At 42.6% G+C, this 20,032-nt stretch overlaps 3 protein-coding genes across 4 annotated transcripts; 2 read left to right on the top strand and 1 right to left on the bottom strand.

Moving 5' to 3' along the window:
• Nucleotides 1-1,920: 1,920 nt before the first annotated feature.
• gins4 (GINS complex subunit 4 (Sld5 homolog)) lies at nt 1,921-6,368 on the top strand. Its single transcript, XM_084359814.1, has 8 exons — nt 1,921-2,189; nt 2,320-2,406; nt 4,736-4,849; nt 4,940-5,037; nt 5,128-5,216; nt 5,380-5,470; nt 5,608-5,712; nt 5,985-6,368. Exons 1-7 carry the CDS (start codon nt 2,091-2,093, stop codon nt 5,702-5,704), a joined length of 675 nt encoding a protein of 224 aa, XP_084215940.1. The 5' UTR covers nt 1,921-2,090; the 3' UTR covers nt 5,705-5,712; nt 5,985-6,368.
• A 108-nt stretch (nt 6,369-6,476) lies between these two features.
• ppp1r3c2b (protein phosphatase 1 regulatory subunit 3C2, duplicate b) lies at nt 6,477-10,434 on the top strand. Of its 2 annotated transcripts, none has more exons than XM_084359812.1 (3): nt 6,477-8,818; nt 8,976-9,051; nt 9,223-10,434. In XM_084359812.1, exons 2-3 carry the CDS (start codon nt 9,032-9,034, stop codon nt 10,085-10,087), a joined length of 885 nt encoding a protein of 294 aa, XP_084215938.1. In that variant the 5' UTR covers nt 6,477-8,818; nt 8,976-9,031; the 3' UTR covers nt 10,088-10,434. The 2 variants fall into 2 exon arrangements, with proteins under 2 accessions (XP_084215938.1, XP_084215939.1); XM_084359813.1 differs by having other exon boundaries at nt 6,477-8,822.
• Nucleotides 10,435-11,093: 659 nt separating this feature from the next.
• On the bottom strand, nt 11,094-19,236 carry phyhip (phytanoyl-CoA 2-hydroxylase interacting protein). The gene is made up of 5 exons (XM_084359811.1): nt 19,041-19,236; nt 16,593-16,769; nt 14,028-14,202; nt 13,699-13,816; nt 11,094-12,093 (listed from the first exon to the last, which is right to left on the bottom strand). Exons 2-5 carry the CDS (start codon nt 16,767-16,769, stop codon nt 11,547-11,549), a joined length of 1,017 nt encoding a protein of 338 aa, XP_084215937.1. The 5' UTR covers nt 19,041-19,236; the 3' UTR covers nt 11,094-11,546.
• Between the last annotated feature and the right edge of the window lie 796 nt (nt 19,237-20,032).

Raw genomic sequence — 20,032 nt, 5'->3', positions numbered from 1 at the left:
CCTGCAGGTCTGATAAGCCCAGACTGAAGAAGAAACTGTGAGAAAGTGCAACACCGAACGTCACTGTGGCATTGCCACATCAGTGCTCGATCTTTTCTGTTGAAAATAACAATGAATTCTGTGGCAAGCGCAATGAGGAGGAAAGAGAAAGAGGAAGTCTGACAAATGAGATTCTGCTGCAGGCCACAATGTGGTCTGAGCAAGACAGCTGGAGCAAACGAAGCAGATGATTGTATTTCTGTTAAATTCACACTAACTGATAGAGATACACATGGGTGGAGAAGAGACACAGTTGTGCAAAGTGGACAGTCATGTATATGATTTTTGTGTGCGTGTAAATATTAAGATTAAGATAGAGATTAAGATTAAGGTTAAGATTAAGATTAAGATTGAGATTGAGATTGAGATTAAGATTAAGATTGACTTTATTTATCACACAACAAGGAAATTACTTGTAACAACGGCTCGAGATGCAACAGTACAGGAAAAAGAATCAGAAAAAACGTAAAATACAAAATAAATAGAAACAAAACAAGATATTTACAAAAAAGATATTGTGGAAACAAGTGAGTGGAAAGTGATTGTTCAGGTAGTGCTTGAGTTAAACAGTCTGATGGCTGTGGGGATGAATGATCTGCTGAAGCGCTCCTTCTTACACAGTGGGTGTAAGAGTCTGCAGCTGAAAGAGCTGCTCAAGGCTTCCACAGTCTGGTGCAGAGGGTTAGAGGTGCTGTCCATGCTTGACATCAGCTTGGCTAACATCCTCCTCTCACCAACCACATTAAAAATAATGACATTATTATTTTTTTGTATTCATTTTCTAAAAATACTTTAATATTCCATGATTTCATGGCCTGCAGCTGTTAATCATAGAATTTAGTTTAAAAAATAGGTTAAGAAATTTGCTGTACCATTATACACTGCCGCCATCGAACACTATCTTCAGTAGCTGTAACATACAGGACAATGTGTGTATCTATGACATATCAACTAAACAGATGTTTGACAACACAACATAAAGTGTCTTAGTTAGGTGTGAGGCCACCATGTGCCACCAGAGCAGCTTCAATGCACCTTAACATTAGTCTTTTAAACTCTACTCGAGGGAAAGGACATTATTCTGTCTTCTAAAAGATATTCCCTCATTTGGTGCTTTGATGAAGGTGTTGGAGGACACTTTCGAACACATCAGTCCAAAATCTCCCTTATGTGTTCAACTGGGTTGAGATCTTTTGACAGCAACATCATTTCCATACTCATCAAACGATTCAGTGAACCCTGTGCTATGTATGCATGTGTCACCCTGGAGGAGATCACTCCACTCAGGTTAGATTTGTTTCATACAGGATGAATGGACACCCAGAGCAGTTTTGTATTGATTTGCAAGGCTTTGCATTTTTTGGTTTTGGTCCACTTGTCTCTTTAGAGGGAGACAAGTGGACCTAACCATGCCGGCAAAATGCCCCTCAGAGCCACCGTGTGTTGTTTCTCTACTCATTTATTCAGGTTTTTCCTTTAATTTGTCTGCCCTCTCTGTGTAGTGTGCAATACTTAATAATATTAATGTAGTATATATTTATTCATAATAATATAATAATAAATAAGAATTCTTATTATTTGTCCAATGTAATACAATAGGTAGCACTACCAAATATTTCCCTGAGTAAGGACTCACAGGAAGTACTGCTCCTAGGCTGTTATATTTCCGCCTCCCACTGTGGGAGAGGCAGACGCTTACACCAACCATGATAGAAAATCCTGCTTTTATTTCTGTAAAGCAATATCTTTTATTGTACAAGTCGTTCGTCTGTGATGTTCACTATGCACAGCCTGCGTGAAACCTTGCCTTAAAGACATTACGTAGGGTAAAATAATACAGGTAACTTCTCGCGAGAAGAGCTCCAATGGCGCGAATAAACAAGGAGGTTCTCCAGTAAATACATGCTGCTGGGTAGCTAGCGGGAGTTTCTTCAGTAAACTTTACTTAAATCTTCGACTTGAATCGATATACATTTCGGTTTATAAGTTGAACACACAGTTTGTGTGTCGGTGAAACTCGGTAATTTGTCGTGACTTCGCAAAGAGAAAGTATGTCGGACGCTTTGTCTGATGACGGCAGCGACATCAACCAAGATGACAGTCAGGAGGATGTTATGACCCCGGCGGAGCTGATCGCTAAACTGGAAGAAGTGAGCTCATTTAAACACGATATCTCGTTTTACAGCAGCACGGAGAGCCTTAAACCTCTCATAGTCATAGCTCTCATTAGACGGTCTACTACAGTGTCCTCACAGTTGTGTTCCTGTGTGTCACTCGCAGGCTTGGCTGAACGAGAAGTTCTCCCCGGAGCTGCTGGAGAACAGGTCCGAGGTGGTGGAGTGTGTGATGGAGCAGCTGACTCACATGGTAAACTCAGCGGGGAATACCTCCTGCTCTGTGGGTTGTATGTTTAGAAACTCTCTGCCTACATTTCTAAATGTCAGCAGACAGCACACACATTGTGATACAGGTCTATAAATGGTTGTTGTTGGTTTAAATGAATTATTAAACTGCAGAGGCGGAGAAGTGTTATCTGCTTCATTCAGTCTAATAAAAGTAGTAATAGATAGATAGATAACTGCCAAGCTGAAAAAAAGCCATAACAAAGCCCTACACTGAAGATGTTATTCAACGATACACAAAAATATGAAAAAGATAAAAAATGACAAGTATGTAGGGACATTACTCTGGTGGGTGTCAAATTCAATAGTACAGTTTCCCCTCTGAAATGTAATGGTGTGAAAGTATACATTGGAATGAAATACTGTAGTAATTTACCTCAAAATGTCTACTTAGTTACATCCCACCTCTGTTTAACTATGAATAATTTAGCCTATACATTAGAAATGATCCATAACAATCCCCCAGAGCTCAAAGTGACACATAGCAATACATTTTAGAAGCTAGCACCAGCACATGTCTGACCATTTGTGCTTTATTAATGATAAAGACACCCATAACATAAAAATGGCACCGCTTATAAGGATATAATAGGGCTATATCAAGTAAAGACAAAGTTCTGACATTTCAAAAATAACGTTTTAGAGAAAAAAGTTGTAATATTACAAGATTATAATCATAGCATTTTGAGAAATAAATTGTAATACTCTACTGAGAGCCTCCCATCTGTCTTTTATGTGTCGAATGAGTCATGCTGATAACCTGAAGGGACGGGTTTCAACAATAGGCACCTTATTTTATGATCAGAGAAAATGAAGCCAGTTACATTATGCATGACTCAGTCACCAGATGTGTTTTGAAGCAGCAGCTGGAACTGGCAGAGGGGGCAGCTGAGACCAGAGCTCAGTCATGGCATCAGAATGATTGCAGCTCAGTGGGCCTTTATGTAAATGATACGAAAGGCATCTGGAATCTACCTGTCTTATAGTCTGCTCAGCTGTGCATTGTATTACTGCTCTGCTGATGTGGTACTCTCCCAGTCAGACAGTGTCAGACGACCTTCTGACAGACGCATAGTAAAGCGGATGTGCACTGCTCTTCATCGGAGGTGGAAAATCGAAACTACCCGTTTGAAAACACTTCCGATCAGGCATAAATCTCATCATTGCGTGACTTCTTCTCCACACAAATCTTAACTTAGTCACCTCTGATGAAGTACAGTGCACAAATGCTTCCCTAAACATTTCAGTGGGAAACATCCTTCTGTAGGGAACCTGTCTATAACTGAGTGGGACGCAGAAGATGTGTGATACTGCAGGATTTTACCACTGTAGGCCACAATAACCTATGGTCTGTCAGCAAATGCTCTAACATGCACATGTAATCCAGTCAATTTATAAGCATAGAAGCACCTTTTCTGTGGTGAAGGAAGAGGTTCAACAAGCTTACTAATGTTTCGAGGCCAGGCGCTTCTTCATCAGCGTCTTTAGTTTTTTCCTCTCTAACAATTAGGACTTTATTCTTGAAATATTACACATTTATTCTCAAATTATCACAACTTCTTCCTCGTAATATTATAACAGATTGTGGCACAGTGGCAGTAATACTCCATCATACTTTTCAATTGCCTAGACTGTGACAATAAACACTTTTTATTAGGTTTATCAGTTTCTTTAGCCACATAAATAATTTATCACTTCAATGATGTGTGAAAAAAATGACTAATAAGAGGTCCTACAAAAATATCTGCGTTTTAAAGCAATTTTGAGTAATCTGGCAAGTGTATGTACATTGTAAATCTGAAATCTGTATAATGTTTCTGTACCAAACTAATATTTTAATCCTACTAAAAAAATAGGCAATCCAAGTACAAGAAAATGTGTAAATCAAACTAGGAAGCAACAATAGAAAAGTTTATATTATTGTGGCTGAATCATTAAAAGGCCAGTCATTAAAAAAGCTAGCATGTTTTGACCACTAGGTCTTCATCATGGCTTCTAACAACAAACAACATGATAGTGTCTCACAGCAAGGGCCAATTGGAGGCCACCACATGACCCAGATAATAACATGCCAGGTGAAACAAATAGAAAATAATTTTAAAAATTTAAAAAGAGACGAGATGACACATAAGTTTACTTGCACACCACATGCAGAAAATAGACACCCATATATACAATATTATACCCCAAAAGAAAAAAGAGGGGAGCCTATACAGAAAAATGTGTTTGTAGAAAACATCTCAAATCCATCTCCTTATTGAGACCTGACAGTGTCCTGACCTTTCCTCCAACAGGAAGCCAACCTGCAGCGGGTGAAGAAGGGTGACGCCAAGGCCAGCATCCATCGCATGGAAATCGACAGGATCCGCTTCATGCTCAGCAGCTACCTGCGCTCTCGTCTGCAGAAGGTCGGTCAGGTTAACAGTGTGCCACGCCAAATAAAGCTCTCATCTCATTCGGCACCTGCTGACAAATTTGCCTGGTCTTTGTATGTCTAGATTGAAAAGTTTTTCCCGCATGTCCTGGAGAGAGAAAAGTCTCGAGGTGAGGGTGATCCGTCGCTGCTTTCACCTGAGGAGTTTGCCTTCGCCAAAGAGTGAGTGTGGTAGAATAATGACAGAGCTATTTCAACGACTGCTGTTTTTTAGTTATTGAAGGTAAAAACACATGTTCAACTGTCATACAGGTACTATGCCAACACAGAAACCTACCTGAAGGCTGTAGCACTGAAGCGCATGCCCCCGAACCTACAGACAGTGGATATGCTCAAAGCAGGTACATTTATTCTGCTTTTTTCTCTCTGTCTTCATACTTGTTCAGCCTTGGATGACCGGCCCCAAAAATACTAATATTAGCATGCACTGGCAGAGGGTGGCATTTGCTCTGACATTTCCACTGAACGTCATACTACATCCTGTCTGTTCTAATGTAATCACAGTGCCTGAACCTTGCTTGGACTCCTTTGTGTTTCTGCGGGCGAAGGAGAGGCAGGAAAACATCTTGGTGGAACCTGAAACAGACGATCAGAGGTACAATTCACCCACTTGAATTATTGTTTTCAAACCCCACAAGGTGGCAGCGTTACCTTTTTCCATTCAACGCTGATATTTTTCTGCATAGATACTGAAACAGCTGATGTTATCTCTACTCTTGTCTCTTCTATCAGGGAGTATGTTGTGGATCTTGAAGAGGGCTCTCAGCATCTAATGCGGTATCGAACTATAGCACCGCTCGTTTCAAGTGGAGCTGTCCAGTTAATATGAATGTAGAGGTGAGTGAGTGTGAGTTTAACTGTGCCATCTTTCTAATTAACTTAACACTGCCCTCACACCCTCTTGACTACAGACATCTGCTTAATCATTTCTGCAGATCTTACATAAGCAGCTGCTTTGCAGAGACATCTGGATGTATTTTTAGCTCACTTTTTTGCATTGTCTCTTGGTAACAGATTATAAAATCTCATTTAAGACAATGTGTTTACAATAAGGCAGACTTGTCATTTCACTGAATCACAGTTAACACATTGTCATTTTAATTTTCCAGGTCTGTCTGTTGGTGTGGATGTTTTGGCTCCAGAAGGTCAAAAGATGAGCAACGCTTCAGTTTTTTTCCCTCATTTGCAGTAATGAGGAAGATCAACCTGCAAAAAGGGGACCTGGAAAATGCACCCAGTTGTCCGGATTAGGGACTCATTTGTGGGACTCAAACAGAGACATGTGTGGCATCATGTCTTCAAGTCATTTCTGGCATTGTGAAATGTGCCTGCTGACGAATGAACTCTGCTCAGCAAAGCAGCTTTTGCAGTGCTGCGATGTTATTTTTGGATCTTTTTAATCATGTCACAACATAAGTTTGGTTATGTAATCATAATGTATTCTGGTGTGTTGGTGTCTGTGAGACTCGTAAATACAAATCTAGTTACTTATCCAGATGACTCACATTATTGGCCTTTTTCCTCCACCGCTCCATAACAAGCTGCGTCAAATGACTCGAAGGTGAAATTTCATCAGTTGACTTGGCATCAGAGTGCTTTCTCTCCCAAGGTGCACATGTTTATGAGCGTGCAAGTTTAAAAGAACAGTGTTTCTTTTGGTTTCCATATTTTAATAACATTCACACTAAAACTAATGCATTACTGTCATTAGAATGAATAGAAATCCTGTTAATGTTCAGATTACATCTTCTCTTCAACTTGGCTAACAGATCCAGAGCAGTGTATCGTGTTTCAACGCTCTGCATAACAAATTTACAGGTTTTTTGGGGGTGGTTGTGTTTTTAGTTTTGCCCTAAAAGGATCTGTGGAACATTGTCTTTCTGAGACATAATTGTTGTAATAGCATGGTTATGTAAGAGCTTCAGAGAGAGCAATCAGTACTTATTGTTTGCCCTCGCAAATAGCCCAGTGATAGCAACTAATAAGGGACTGAGGGAGAGTGTGCTTATCAAAACAGGATCACAAGTCATCTGACTCTTTGTCTCTTCAAATGCACTGCTAATCGAGCTAATATAGACTATAATGGACTCTAATGGATATGGTGCTGTAGTGGTCCCAGTGTTATTTAGGGATTATGAATCATACACTGTTTTCCTAGATCACAGAGATGATCTAAGCATGAAAGGTCAAGTTGGCTTGGACGCCTGAAGAATTAGAGCTGCAGTTATTAGTCGATCAAAAGAAAATTGCTAACTGTTTTGATAATCTGTCATTTTTCAAGTAAAAATGTCAAACTTTTGCTGTTTCCAGGTCTTAAATGTGAAGATTTGCAGCTTATTCTTTGTCATCGATGAGTGTAAACGAAGAGTTTTGTGATGTGATGATTTTGGAAATTTGTAATGAGCATTTTTCTCAATTTTTTTCGACATTTTACAGACTAAACTATTAAAGGTAGGGAAGGTGATTCTGAAGAAAGATAGTTGATTGTTCAGTCTCATTCCCACGTCGTCAAATACTGACTTTGGGTCGATATTCAGCCTGGAATTCAAACCCAAAGCTGTGTTGAGAAGAATAAAAACTTCTGTAAATGATTGGTTATGATAGCATTTGATTTTATTAAACACAGCAACATCATCGTTTTACCTCAGTCAACCTTCAGTGTCATAAATAGTCAAATCTTAAAGCAACATTATGTAGAAATTTGCATTTTGGGAGATTTGGCACACAGAGTGCAACACAGCTGTCGTAAATACAAATCCCATGTCTAACAATTTGTCTCATAATAACATCATAACAATGTCATGTGTTGAAAACTTGCATGTTGAAGTAAACGTATGTAAAGCTGTGATCCTGCCCTCAGTGAAGTTACACAGTGCAGAAACAAGTCGTGACAGTGACACCATTCACCCTTCCCGTTACATTATGTTGCTTCAACCTCTTGCTTATAAGTGAGTGTGAGATCCTCGGTCATCAAAATGCCCTTATGTTGGGTTTTTAAATACATCTCAGTATCTCTGGGACTTCCTTGTGTGGTACACCGTTACTGAAACACAATATGTGCATGTGCGTACTTGGATTGAATCTCGAATGTCTCCCTCAGCATGCTGAGAGCAGTTTTGTAATCCGGCCCTCCCTGGCTTCAAACACACATTGACACACCTCGTAAGGATGGGAGCCAGCCAGCAGAGGATTTGGATCCAGGCGAAGGCCTCAGTGGGATCTGTGTCCATTGACAGGTCTGAGAATAGAGCCCTGGGATGACTGGAATAGTTTCCACAATGCAGAGTAGTGTTACATACAGTAGACCTGCACGTACTTAATCCCCAGTGTTAGCACTGGACATTCTGAGGTGAACATACAGAGACGTGGTTTGACCTAAATCTTCACAGCTAGTGTACTGGCGCATTAACATGTTTTTACCTGATAGTTAAATATGGAATCAGGCTGAGCAGAAGTAGCACATATGTAGAGCTGCAGCGATAAGTGAATATGTCCATCCAAAGAAAATTAACTATTTTGATAATCAATTAATCGTCACTTTGAATGCAAAAAGGTCAAATGTACGATGTTTCCAGCTTCTTAACTTTCAGGATTTGCTGCTTTTCTTTGTCATCGATGGTAATCGATGAGTTTTTGGGTTTTTTGAGACTGAACGATGAATCGATTAATAGTGAAAATCATCCTAAATTGCCGCCCTACACATGATTAAATACAAGGAATGTTGCTGTAAATGACCAGAACTTGATATATGGAGGACTAAAACAACAGCAGAAGACCATAAAACCACAAGACTCGGCTGATTGGCCAGGAGAGCAGTGAGGGTGGAGTAATACAACATGACATCTTAACTGAGGTAGTATAAATAGGAGCCTGTGCCACATTCTGCTGCAGGCGAAAGGGATGACGGAGACTACACACGACAACTTGCTGCTCTCGGGACTTTGTAAGTAAGATTTTTAAGTGTTTAAGACTGAAGAGATTTTTTTTGAGGGATTATAAAAGCAGAATTGCACAAAAAGAGAGATTGTTGATGTGCGTAACAACGATTTCATCAAATCATCTAAACACCTCTGACATGTAATTTGTTTTCCATTTTCTAGAACTTCAACCAAACATCGAGGATAATATTCCCATCACTCAACACCAGACTGCCAGTATGGAGATGTCCAGTACAGCGTAAGTACTTAATGCAAACTATTAATTAATTTTAAATTGTAAATATAATCCCATTTTTGGTATCATGTGATGCATTCCTTGATATTGCATCTCACGAGCCAATGACAGCATATACATGCGTTGAATGACACTTCCAGGGTATGTTATTGATCACTGTTTGTCTTTTGCAAGTGTCCTGCCGGAAGTTGGCCTCAGGTCAGCAGCCCAGTCGTCTGGACTCGCAGAGATCGCTGTCCGACTCTTCTTAAACCAAAGTAAACAACTGTGTCCTCATGTTTGGGTACCCATCCTGAAGCCCCAGCGCCCCTGCATCCGTCCTCAAGTTACAGATCAGCTGCCCTCTGACATCTTGAGCCAGGCCTATCTGACCCAGCCTTTCCCTTTTTTCCTGGACGACTTGGATGACGATGAGCTTTTCCTCCCGATGAAGAACAAACGCGTGGTTTTCGCTGACTCACAGGGCTTGTCTCTCACAGCCGTGCGAGTGTTTTCGGATGAAGAGGAGCACGCTGACCTCGACCTCCTGCCGTCGCTGCAGGATTTGGGGAGCTTGACGGAGGACGGCTACAGCTGCACTGTCAGCACATGCTGCCCAGGAACGCAGCTCAAACTGGGCTTCCCGCAGCCCTCTGCAGATTTCCAGGCCTTCCGTGCCAAGCTGGCAAAGAGCATGGTTATCCTGGAGAACTGCAGCGTTAATGAACAGGCCCTCAAAGGTACTGTCAGAGTCAGGAACATCAGCTTCCAGAAGGATGTGCGTGTACGCATCACCTTCGATTCATGGCAGAGCTACAGAGATGTGCCCTGTACGTACCTGCAGAAACGCTTCGGAGGACCTCAGACGGACATCTTTGAATTTGACATTGATATTCCAAAAGTGCTCGATGCCAAAAGGAAGATAGAATTCTGTTTGATTTATTTACCAGCGGGGCACAGCGAGCCTTTCTGGGACAATAACAATGGACAGAATTACAGCATCGCCGTGTGCGTGAGCTCACATCTCTGCCGCGGGAAGAATCTAAGTGAAAGGGCATGACTTACTCAACCTAGATAGGATCCCTACTTTTGTCACATAAAGCATCAGTCCTGGGGAAAGATGAAGTGGATTTTTTTCCCCCATATTCATTGTTTTCACTCTGGAGCCCATTTCCACAAATATTTGGTCAATTTTGACTTTGTATTTTGTAATTTCAACTTTTTTATCTCACATATATTACTTTTTATCTCATAATTATGACTTAACGTGGGGATTTTTTTTCATCAAGCTCAGCTCTTATTTTTTCTTTAACTGGCAGAAATGAGCTTCCATAGAAGCGGTACTTGTATTTTTAGAAATGTTTTAACGTCTTGGTAACTTCTTTGTATAAAAGTTTCTAGAACAGGTCTTTTTGGTTCCATTTCATCTTCTTTCACATTCAACATCAAGCAGGCGTTTCAGTCCACAGTCTCTTGTCACGTGCTACATTTTGGCCTCTCACCTGAATTCTCATCATGTCTTACTGCTGTGCACCGGGGAGGGGATCCCTTTCACTTCGGGCATTTCTGGGATTCCCATATAGGTCAGAGATTACAAAGACGGGACAAACTGAAGCACCATAGGAAGAGAGAAGCTAATCTTAGCTCAGCTCTGTTTATAGAGCCGGCGCTCGCTGTCACAGGCTGATTGCAGGGAACTTTGTGATACCATCTTCCCCATTACCTTCCTAACACCCCAACACACTGAACAGCCCTGCTTTCAAAGTCACATTGCAGCATATTTCTCTGCGGTAAGAGTTTTCTGTGCAGCATTTAGACACTGTGTGTAATTAAGCGTTATAATAAATTCAGAAACAGAACTCTACAGTTGATTTTTAAGAAGCATAATTTTTTTGGCAGGGATGTAAGTTAAACCTACAATGCAGTATTAATCTGGTACATTTGGCAGAAGTCTTTTTTTTTTTAAGAAAAGAACATCTGGCAGTGATTTTATAAAGAGAGCATCGCAAGAAGCTTAAATAGCAAAATAATTTATATATTTTTTTAAAACCACCGACTTTTAAAAGGTGCATGCTCCTAGTGTTTGCACTTGCAGCTTGTATCAAATCGCATCCAACGAGTAGTCCAGCATACAAGAAAATTAAATCAAATACAATTTATGGAAAACATTTCAAAAGTTTTGAAAAAGCCACAAAGACAAAAGAGAGCAGAGATGACTCTCAACAAAAGAAGGATTGGGGATTTTGTCCAGTCTTCTAAAGCCTATCATGTCTTTAATTTTGGATGGATGTTTGCTGCATTTCCAGCTGTGATCATGATGAAGTTCTGCGATACACATTGTAAAAGTCTTCTATTTAAAACGCACTATTCTAATCCACGCAGGAGGGAAGAGGGTCAGCAGCATGCGCACACCCTGAGAGGTGGGCTGTCTCCACTGTGCTCTGACCTACACATGATGGGCTCAACTGTTTTGTCTTGTGCTACACTCTATCAGTATTGTGTGCTCACACACCCCCAGATCAGCGTCCCACACTGATGTTGCACACTTTGCAGCTCGGGTCCTTCTTGGCGTTGGCTGTGGTCAGACTCTTGAGCTGGTGGTGTCCGCTGATCTGCTCCACGCTGCCCTGATCCAGGTGAACCGGCTCTGTGAAAAGCACCTCGAGGATGACGTCACTGGCGTGGCAGAACAGAGGCTCCTCCCCCGGCCTCTGGGCGTCAGTGTACGTCAGGAAGGGGTTGGAGGCCAAGTCCAGCATGGGGAGACGGGTGCGACAGAAGGTATCTCCCTCTGAGCCGACGGGGGCCAGCACCAGCACCACGTAGTGGTAGGCTGTGTACATACAGTAGAAGTCTGCAAAGTACAGGCTGATGTTGGGGTTCAGCAGGTGTCCAGCTGGGATCTGGAAACGCAGGGGGCCGTACGGGGAGTCTTTGGGAGGGAGGCCTGTGTCGAACTCTGTGTTGCAGCTGAAGAAGACTCCCTGCAGGTTACCGTTGATTGGAGAACCGTGACTCCCACTGCAGTCTTTTAGGGCTGGACGCATCAGGCTGCCGCACTCCGTCCTAAACCCAGACATGAAGACAAAAAGAGTGTTATACTTTTCAATACCGATGTTATTCTTTACATACTGTGACGACACAAATAATCCACCCTACTGTTGGAGGTGCAAATACACACGACAGGAGGTGCCTTTTTGAGCGTGCAACAATAATTTGAAGTTGATATTTACCCTTTTTATATTAGTACAACTTGTCAGTAAACATGTTATCCAGTTAGATTTCTGCGCTCCAACTGCTGGAGCAAAGGCTGAAATATTCTGGACTGAAGGATTGTCCCTACAGATTTATTGGTTTCCACAGTGTTCTTCTCTCAGGCTTTTTATTCATGGCTCAGATCCCTGCAGGTCCTTGCACTGGCACCGACAAAAAAAGACGTATTTAAGAGATAACCTGAACGCAATGCCAATGACCTCTTCGTCTGCACCTCCAAAAATATGGCTGTTCGGTCACCACACTCAAATTACAGTGAGTGAAAGACTTGGGCCCAATGTCCCCCCTGAGGTCTTTCACCCTGAGCCCTCGGGGACTACCGTCACCTGGTAGGTATGATGTCAAAATTCTAGTCAAAAATCTTGTTATGAGTAATATGAGACAATAACCTGACTAGTTACATTTCAGTGAGATATAAGGATTTGTTTTGGGCATCACATCTCATTTCAAGAAATCCTAAAGAGTAGATTTCCTCTTATTCCACTGGCAGGTTTTTAACTTGCAAGCACAAAAAAACACGTATTCATCCTTTTTCTTTTGAGCTTGTTTTTGAAGTGTCATTTTTTCCAGTGTGTGGATAGCACAGCACAACCTTGTGGTTTTGGGACTTTTTATTTCACGAGTGCTCATAATAACAAATGGAAACATATTCAGTGAGAGGTTTCAGGGAAGAACTTTCATTCTGTTTCAAAGGCCTATTCACTTTTTTGTTTAACTGAGTGATTTAAATAGAGAATCAGTCCTAGATACATTGTAAGGTAGTGATTTAGAAAATTTGTGAGTAAAAAACGTTGCATATGGAATTATGAAATTAATATTCAAGAGCGCCATCATGTGGATTATCGTTGATTTTTATAATTCCCTCAGGCAAAGAAATGCGAACTTCCCTTAATATTTTGTATTTCTGTAAAATAAAATCAGCCACAGCAAGCGGGCGAATAGGTTAGCTTAGCACAAAGACTGCAAATAAGCCTCGCCTTGCTCAGTCCAAAGGTAACAGAATTCACCTATCAGCACAAATAACACCAGTGCCAGACTAGTCTTGGCCGGGCGCAGTAACTTCCTGGAGTCAGGTCGTCATCATGCCAGGCAACCAGTCAGGAGGCTAAGCACATAACCTCCATCAAACCACAACATGCTGTTTTTACACTTTGTGCTTGTATGTTAAACTAAGATTTATCACTCTAATCAGTAAACTGGAGGGGAGCTTGTGGATTTTGTTACCTTTGGACAGGGGGGGTGACTATTTACCATGCAAACATGAGAGTGGTATTGATCCTCTTATCAAACTCTCAGCAAGCATGTAGTAAAACACATATTTGGCTAAATACAATACTGTTCTTTTAATTGCTGCTGGGATTGCTTGAAGTAAACAATGAAGAGATATGCAGCACTCACCTGACATAGTCGAAGTATTCTGGGTGCTGGTTTCGATAAAACACAGAGAATTTGAGCAGCCTCCCTGCTGAGACCTTGGCCTTGTCAAGAAGCTGCTGCAGGTGTTCCATGGCATAGTCTGCAAAGTGGATGGAAGTTTTGTCATTTCAAAAGTCTGCTCTACTTTGAAATGCTAATGACTACCGGGTGCTGAGACAGAATTTTTTTTCTTTTCCTTCCACTTCTGTGCACTGCAGCTCTCTGTTCTTATCGTGTTATGCTTTAGTTAAAGCTGTCATACTCTGTATAATATCAGTGTTACTTCAGCTGTCAGGCACGGTGTGTCATACCCCCGGTGCAGAACTCCACCACCTGGCTCCACTCTGACACCACGTAGTCGCCGTCTGGCTGTCGGACAGCAGTTTGGACAGCGACGCAGTACTCTGTCCTCGGGCTGAGGAACCAGTGTCCCCTCACTGCCATGGGGAGAGGCACGGCCTTGGCCACCAGCTTGGTCGGCACATCCTGGAGGACGAAGCAGGAAGGAGTTGACATCAAGGACAGGTTGCAAGGCCGTAACAGGCTGCGGCGTGATGAATTAACATTTCAAAGCAAATGTAAATGCAATTGTTAAGTCAACCATTTCCCTCCATAAACTTTGCCTTATTAGCATGATGTTCCACTTCAAGCTCGAGCTACTGTAACTAGGATACATCTAATCAAATCAGCGGCTTTGTTTTGGCCAAGGCCTCTGAGAAGCACAGCTAATTACCAGGGGCTCAGAGGCCCATATATCCATAGCAACATCTCTGATGCAAGTTTGTTTGTGCCGCTTTGTGTATCACAGAGAGAGGGAACATTTCCTCCATTCAGGAACAACTCGCTCAGCTTTGGCTCTACAAAAGCACTTTTTCAGCTGTTGAAAGCCGGCTGCAATAATAGGCCCTAATTTCAGTCAGAATTCTGATTTGAAGTGAAAGGAGGTCGTAATGTTAGGCTTCAGGTACTGGAGCAGCAGACACTCAATTGATCACTTAAATGCTAATAACGTTAGTAATTTGTGGCCATTCAACAAATGTAAGAAGGTATAAGTTTTCTGCAAGCAACAGGCTATTCAGCCAGGACTCTACAGCCATGCTAGCTGCTCATGAGGCTTCACCTAGACACAGATAAATGCTCACATAAGCTTAGCATGTTCACCACCTGAGTTGAGTGCGTTAGCGTTACCAGAGCAACATCTAACTATAAAAGCAAAGAATCTGTGTCTGTCTGTAAGTCACACATCTTGAGAACCGTTCATCTGATCTGCTTCACACTTAAGAGGTGAAGGAAGTGCAGTGTAGTATTTGGTGCAGTTTGGACACATGACACGTTCAACATTAATACATTGTGAAAAAACGCCACTCTCTGCAGCATTGGGGGCATGGCTTCAGCACTCTGGCTTCATGGCTCTGCAGACCGAAGCTGTCGTGATCTCATGGGGAAGCAGACTTAAACAAAATGGAGATAAGCGTGGTGCAATAGTTTGGTATAGTAACACGGTGCAGTGAGAAAAAACAACAAAAGCATAGGGTTAAACAAGTCTGGATGAGTGGCGAGTTCTTTCCTTCAACGAAAACTGGAGGTAAGATTTATAAGTTTCTGTCAACAGTAGTGTGCTAGCTAACGTTAGCCTCAAGGGCTAAAAAAAAAAGCAGAAGGTTAAATGGGTCTGGGTGATTAGGAAGACGCAGTTAATACGGCTTTTCTATTCTTCAGCGAGAACTGGAGGAAAGATTTTACGTTTCTGTCAACAAAATTATGCTAGCTAACGTTAGCATCAAGGGCTACAATGTGTACCGTTGCTCGGCATCAGGTGCTCAGGGATGCCTGTCTCATTAATTGTTTGTCGGCTCAGAAACTACCGATGTAGTCATCCAGATTTTTAATTGTAAATATCAAACATGTTTGATATTATCATGGCGGCCCCGATGAGTCCGTGAGCAGTTCAGGAGGCTTAAGACTGGATCTGTAAACCCCTTACCAGATAATCTCTGTCGAACAGAATGTTCTGAACGGGCACTGCAACTAGTTAGTGAAATACCAATAAACACAAAGTATTGCTTGAAAGATTTAAATTGACCTGTTCATGGAGCTGGAAAAGTCAGAGAGTCACCTAAGCTATTATGTTTCATCCCGAGGAGAACATGTCTTTGCATAAATTTCACGCGAGTCCATCCAAAAGCTCTCAAGATATTAAACTCAAAGCCAAAAATGCAATACAGGTCTGAGGATCAGCAAAGCCATGAGACTTCAATGAATGTCTTTACAAAATGTCATGGGAATCCATTTAATACTTTTTGAGATATCTCAGAACCGACTTACTATCCAACACACTGAATTTGCAAACTGTTAAAGTTATCTCAGGGCTGCAGAAAGTAGCTGGTCCTAAACTGCAGTACAGATTGTCTCCCCCCACTGACGTAAATTAATGGTCCCTGACAAATAATTTATTTTTGTAAAAGATAAACAGTTTTATTGATGCCTTGTATCTGTGGTGTACATTGCTTTACAACAGCTCTGTGCTGCAGATGACTTTGCCAGCTTTTGTTCACTTTAAGAGGAAACAATGTACAAAAAGTGACTCACTGGCCTGCAGCTGTTGACTGAACTCATTTTCTTTTTTCGCCTGTATTGGAAGTGACTGAAAGGGCGCAACCGCTGTTTTCTGCCTGCACATTAATGCAGAATATCGCGAGGCGGTTAGACCCATCTTTTAACCTGACTGGACCTCGATAAAAGCACATTTTTCACTGATGTGAATCGGGAATGTGAGCAGAGACGGCCGGCACGGCATTGATGGGATGGACGGATGAAACCAGGGAAAGAGTGGATGATGTTACATGATGTGGTGACGAGGATTCAGATTGTCAGACCCTGTGTTTGAAGCGGTTGGGATCCCTGCTCTCTTTGCGGCTCAGGTCGATGAAGAAGTGCGTGGCTCTGGCGGTGTCCTCGGGGGTCATATCCCACACGATGCGGAAGGAGTCACAGGTCACCTCACAAATCTGGATGTTGCACGGGGTGGCGAGAGGGGCTTCCATTTCTGTCATCTGCCATTAAAGTGAGAGATAAAAGAGGATAGTTAGACCAGAGGGTAATCTGGGAGTGTAATGCCGATGCTGGATAGTGGAAACATCTGCTATGAGAGATTAAATTGTATCAGTGGACACTATACAGTGGACACTATACAGCAGTTCAGGAACATCCCAGACAGATTCCAATTAACCTTTCATTTAAGGACCTGTGTCTGAGTTTTTTATTCACTGACCTGCTCTGTTGCCCCCTCCTCCCCCCTTTGTCTTGCCCTTAACTGACATTTCCCGTCATTACACAACTCGATGCGCTCCCAGCTGAGTGACCGGCCTCTGCTTTCCCCTGTTCATTTCATAATCCACCTACAGCAGTCTCCCAGCAACAGCACTTCTGCAGCCTCCCTCAGTCTTCTCCTGCGATTTCTCAAGGAAGGGGTCAAACACCAAAACACTGCTGTGCCCGTCAGCAGCCATTTAAACTCGGGGTAACTTTTTAAACACTCAGTGCCGTGGCCTGAAGTGCATGCCATTTTCAGAACAGCTGAGCAAGTGAACTGCTTGCAGCTCGAGGGAAATCTTCCAGCAGCTTCTATATGAGCGGGGTTTAAGTAGCTATCAGCTGCAAGTGATTTATGATCATATTTCCTTTGTTGCCCATCAGTGGTTCGATCCAGGCTGCTGCACATGGCCCTGAGTGCTGGGCTGAGGGGCGATCTGTTGGTAAGCCTGTGTTTGTGTTTGATTAGCTGTCACCTTCCCTCTCATAAACGGATTGTGAGGCTCTGCAGCCTGTGCACAATGGTCATCTTCTTCTGCCCTGAGACTTAGTGCACATCCATTCCTCCATAGTTTTGCTCTTGCAGTCGCCTCCTCAAGCATTGCTCACTGATCCTGTAGAAAGCATTTCCTCTCTATTCTTCTGCATCTCAAGACCAGGAGAGCACATTCATCTTCGCCTTATTAAAACTGCTCTCACTGAGCACATGCTAAATCACAGAAGTGCCCAAAATAGCGCTTTAGTACGAACAATCATTTTACTGTGTCTGTGATCCTAAAGACGCCCTGCTGTAGTGTCATTGTCTGACACTGTGAGGTCTGTTAAGGTGCTCTCCAGTCAGTATGATGGACAGGCTGCAGCAGCTCATTAAAGCCTGTGAACTGTGAAATTTGTGCGGTGGCTCATTCTCACGGGGGGCCAGGGGAGAGGGCTGTTGCATCACGCATGTATGTTTCCACACGTCTGTTTCCCAGCTGCTGCTCTCATTTCTTACCATGGTGTCTTTTCAGAGATGGAAAACTGGGGCAAGAGGGAGATTCTCACAGGACAAGTTATCAAAGCCCCCCAGTCTGTGTGTGTGTGTGTGTGTGTGTGTGTGTGTGTGTGTGTGTGTGTGTGTATGTATGTTCCACTTTTGGTTCAATCAGCCTACATGTGAACACGGTTCATGAGCAGGTTCCCGTACCATTCAGATAAATCCAGTTGCCCTCATTTATAAATCAGCCTGTAGAGCCAATTATCTGCGCTGCAGAACTACCCTTGATAGTCGGGCGACTGGGTCTAACTAATAATTAGAACAGGGAGTCACATCATCAATCATAATGTATCTGGAAGTGTGCACATCGGGGCTGTTTAGAGCTCAGTTGCACTACAGAGATGTTGTTATCTCTGTGAGACAGCATCATTAGAGAAGCTGCTGCATACATGCATATGGAGCGAGGCAGGCGGAGAGAGCAACTCTTTGGTTCAAAGTCATTTTTTTTTCTTCCAGGCAGAATACTTTAAAGCACATTTAGATAGCTGCATGAGGCTGGAGGAAAAGGCACAATTTCCTCAGTGCCTTTTATACACTAAAGAGGGTGAAATGGACTTCACACAGTGTGACACACTAATAAATATTGTGTGAATTTACAAAAAAAATCAAGCTGTTGTACAGAGATGTTGTATGACTAACACAGTTTGACGCGCTGCACTCCCCTGCACAATTAAAGCAAGCGTTGAAATGTAGGGAAATGAGCACCAATCGCATTAGACGAAACGGCCGATGCTGCCGCGTGAAACATCCTCACAGTCCTGTGTGAAGTGGCATTGGAGGGATGCAGTAAGCAGTTAATGTCCTGACACATTCAGCAGAACATGCACATCAAACTCAAGCATCAACATCCCAACTACTGTATCCATCTGACTTTATGTGCACAAATGAAACGCACACTCACAACTCACATGCAGAAGGTTTATTCTCTGAGCACCACAAGCATCCATAAGTCGGCTGATGTAAAAGAATTCCTTACTTGTGTGAGGCTCAAATCTGTGATGGGAGAAGATTACAGCCCGGGTGAACGCTTCTATCTTCTTCTTCCGCTTTCCTACTTGTCTCCTCTGCTGCAGCTGATGATAGATCCCCCAGGAAAACTGATTAGGAGGTGAAACGAACACACAGCCTCCTCTCTCTTTTTCCCTCTCTCTTTTTCTCTTTCTCCTCTCCGTCTGTTTCTCTCTCGCTCTCTGTGTCACACACAAACACTCTAACCCCCCTCCCTCCCTCCCTCCCTCCCTCCCTCCCAATCTCTTTTTTTCGCTCTGGGCTCTGAGGATGATGTTTACTTGACTCATGGATGCAGCCACACAGGACGAATTAAAAGAAGCAATAACATTACAAAAAGGGAGAAAGAAATAAAAAAAAGAGAGGGAGGGAATTTTTTTTTTCAACTGGAGTGTGAGCACAGTGAGACGCTCCATCAACCTCGTCAGCATCATGCTCTCGCCAGCCACTGAAACACAACACATCACAGCGAGGAAAATCTGCCCCTGAGGCACAAAATCCACACACTCTAATATAGAGTGAACACTCAGCTGCTTGCATACATGCCACCTCTCGGTTATAGAGACAGTATGGACACGAGGGCTGTGAGGGGGAAAATAAAGCTTTTTTTTATTTATTTCTTTTATACACGCTCCACTGGCTAAAGAGATTATGCCCCAGTAAATTACATAGAGCACCATCAAGACCTCAAAAAATATACATGTGCCAACTGTCATGCCATATGGACTAACTCCACAGGCCATCTCCCTCCAGCTCATCCGGGGGCGAGGGATGCCACTATGTTAGTCCAGAGTAAGCAGATTTCCACTGGAATTCATTTTCAGAGCGATGGTTTTGCACTCATTCAGCCGCAGGGGCAACTTAATTTTGGATTTCATTAGAGATTAGAGGGACCCCTCCCAGATTAATGGCTATAATCTGCTGCTAAAACAATGGATATGTGCATAGAATAAAGACAGA

Source organism: Pagrus pagrus, assembly GCF_965226575.1.
Source record: "Pagrus pagrus genome assembly, chromosome: 8".
Classification (NCBI taxonomy): domain Eukaryota; kingdom Metazoa; phylum Chordata; class Actinopteri; order Spariformes; family Sparidae; genus Pagrus; species Pagrus pagrus.
Note: the sequence above shows the minus strand (reverse complement) of the source record. Positions and strands in the feature narration are given on the sequence as shown.